Genomic DNA, 1,860 nt, shown 5'->3' with positions numbered 1-1,860 from the left:
TCACTGAAGGATCTCGATAACAAGTGAACATGTGTCACAACAAACCAAAGATGCATCTTTGGTTTCACTCTTGAACACACTGTAATTTCCACCACAGCGACAGGACAGAGTGTAGAGTTGTTCATCTGCCAAAAAAGAAAGGAAACAGAAAAGCCTTTAGTGCTCGAGAAGAGTCAAGAATTTAGTTTGGATTTTTTTCACAAAGCTGCTCTCAGTAACAAAAAGCCTCTCACTGCTGGGTTGTACTTATCAAGATCTGTGCCACCATCTGGAGCTCAAAAAATAACTATGCTCTTAAAGGTTTCTGTGTCTGAGGTGTTCTCACACCAAACAACCAGGGGCAGGGCAAGCTCCTTAGAAAAGTAACCAATAATAAGGTTCACACCAGTGAAACAGATGTTAAAAGAGAAAACTAAGGGGTGTTAGTCATACATATGACAAACCAAGGATGCTCCTGAAACAGACTGCTAACCCAGGAACCAAAACAGAAGAAAGGGAAGTAAAACAGATAGCTTAACCCCTCAGAGTTTAAAAAAAAACATTAAAAAACATTAAAAAACCCCCATCCATTCATTCCAAAAGCAAGTAAATGAGAAAAGCCAAGGGAAAAGAGGGAAGTAACACAACTTCATATGAAAAAAAACCCTCTGTATGCAAACATTTGCTTTCTACCAGCACAGAGAGAGCAAGAAGACGCCCAAGGGACTTGGGAAGGAGCTGGAAATCTAATTACTCAACTGCACTACAAGAGGAGAGTTGGGCAGAAGTGGAACTGCAAGTGGGGTGGGGGGAAGAGCTGGGGAATGAATGTAAAACAACTGTCACAGAAAGTTAAGTTCCAGTTCAGGTAATCTCAGAGAGCAGAGTAGCTTTATCTGAGGAAATGCAGGAAAAAAGAACTCACAATAAGGCAACATAATGGTGTGAGCTGCAGAAAAAAACCAGCAAACATTTGCAGTGACAATGAACCAGCAGTAGGGCACTCATACCTTCATTCCAGGACATCTCCTCAAGATAAACTTGTGCATGAAGAGGCCACTCCTTTGTCAGGTTATCTTCTACAAAGCAAACATGACACATGGTCAATCCTGCTCACACACAGATCCTTATTTTCCTGATGCACTAACAGTTCTATACACCCAGGAGTCAATCTGGGCCCTGCTAGAGAGTCATACCTGGAGCACAGTATTAGTTAAAAATGCAGTTCTCTAAAATTTTACTTTCCATATAGTTTAGTAAAATACCAAATAAATAATAAATAAATACATAGTAAAATACAATAATGGCAAATATAAAAAGAGAAAGGAAAAAAATACAAGCAAGTGAGCACAATACAATTGCTGATTGATTCCAGATCCCCATTCCAGGGAACTCCCACAGTTCATACACTGGGCATGACATTCTCTAGTGTGGAACATCCCTTTGGCCAGTTTGGGTCACCTATCCCAGCTCTGCTCACTCCCAGTTTCTTCTGTGAACCTCCTCACTGGCAGAGCATAAGACACACACACAAAAGTCCTCGACTTAGGATGAACACAACTTAAAAACCCTCAAACCATCAGTATGTTATCCACATTACTCTCATTCTGAATCCCAAGCCAGCACTGTTCCAGCTGCTGAGAAGAAATTAACTCCATCCCAGCTGAAACCAAGACAAGATGTATTGCTGAGTTGCCCAGAACAGATCACATTCAGCCACATTTTAACTATCTCCACAGATGGAGACCCCCCAATCTCTGACAGACAACCCATTCTTCTTTAGAAAGGAGAAGCCAAATAAAAAATCTCCCAGCTAGCACCAAGTAAATGTTGCTTGTGACAACACCACCAAGATTCCTGCACAAAGATATTCCTTACAGA

The 1,860-nt window shown here is 41.1% G+C and overlaps 1 protein-coding gene across 1 annotated transcript in view; it reads right to left on the bottom strand.

The window, feature by feature from the left end:
• DNAJC24 (DnaJ (Hsp40) homolog, subfamily C, member 24) overlaps positions 1–1,860 on the bottom strand; it is a 24,160-nt gene continuing 22,300 nt past the window's right edge. Inside the window, exons 3-4 of the mRNA XM_009069546.1 lie at positions 990–1,058; positions 1–125 (exon numbers count right to left, since the gene is read on the bottom strand). Of these exons, the coding sequence (XP_009067794.1) occupies positions 1–125; positions 990–1,058 (194 nt within the window). The remainder of the gene's footprint in view (positions 126–989; positions 1,059–1,860) is intronic.

The sequence above is a fragment of the Acanthisitta chloris genome, unplaced genomic scaffold (assembly GCF_000695815.1).
Source record: "Acanthisitta chloris isolate BGI_N310 unplaced genomic scaffold, ASM69581v1 scaffold6482, whole genome shotgun sequence".
NCBI lineage: Eukaryota > Metazoa > Chordata > Aves > Passeriformes > Acanthisittidae > Acanthisitta > Acanthisitta chloris.
This window is presented reverse-complemented; position numbering and strand designations above follow the sequence as displayed.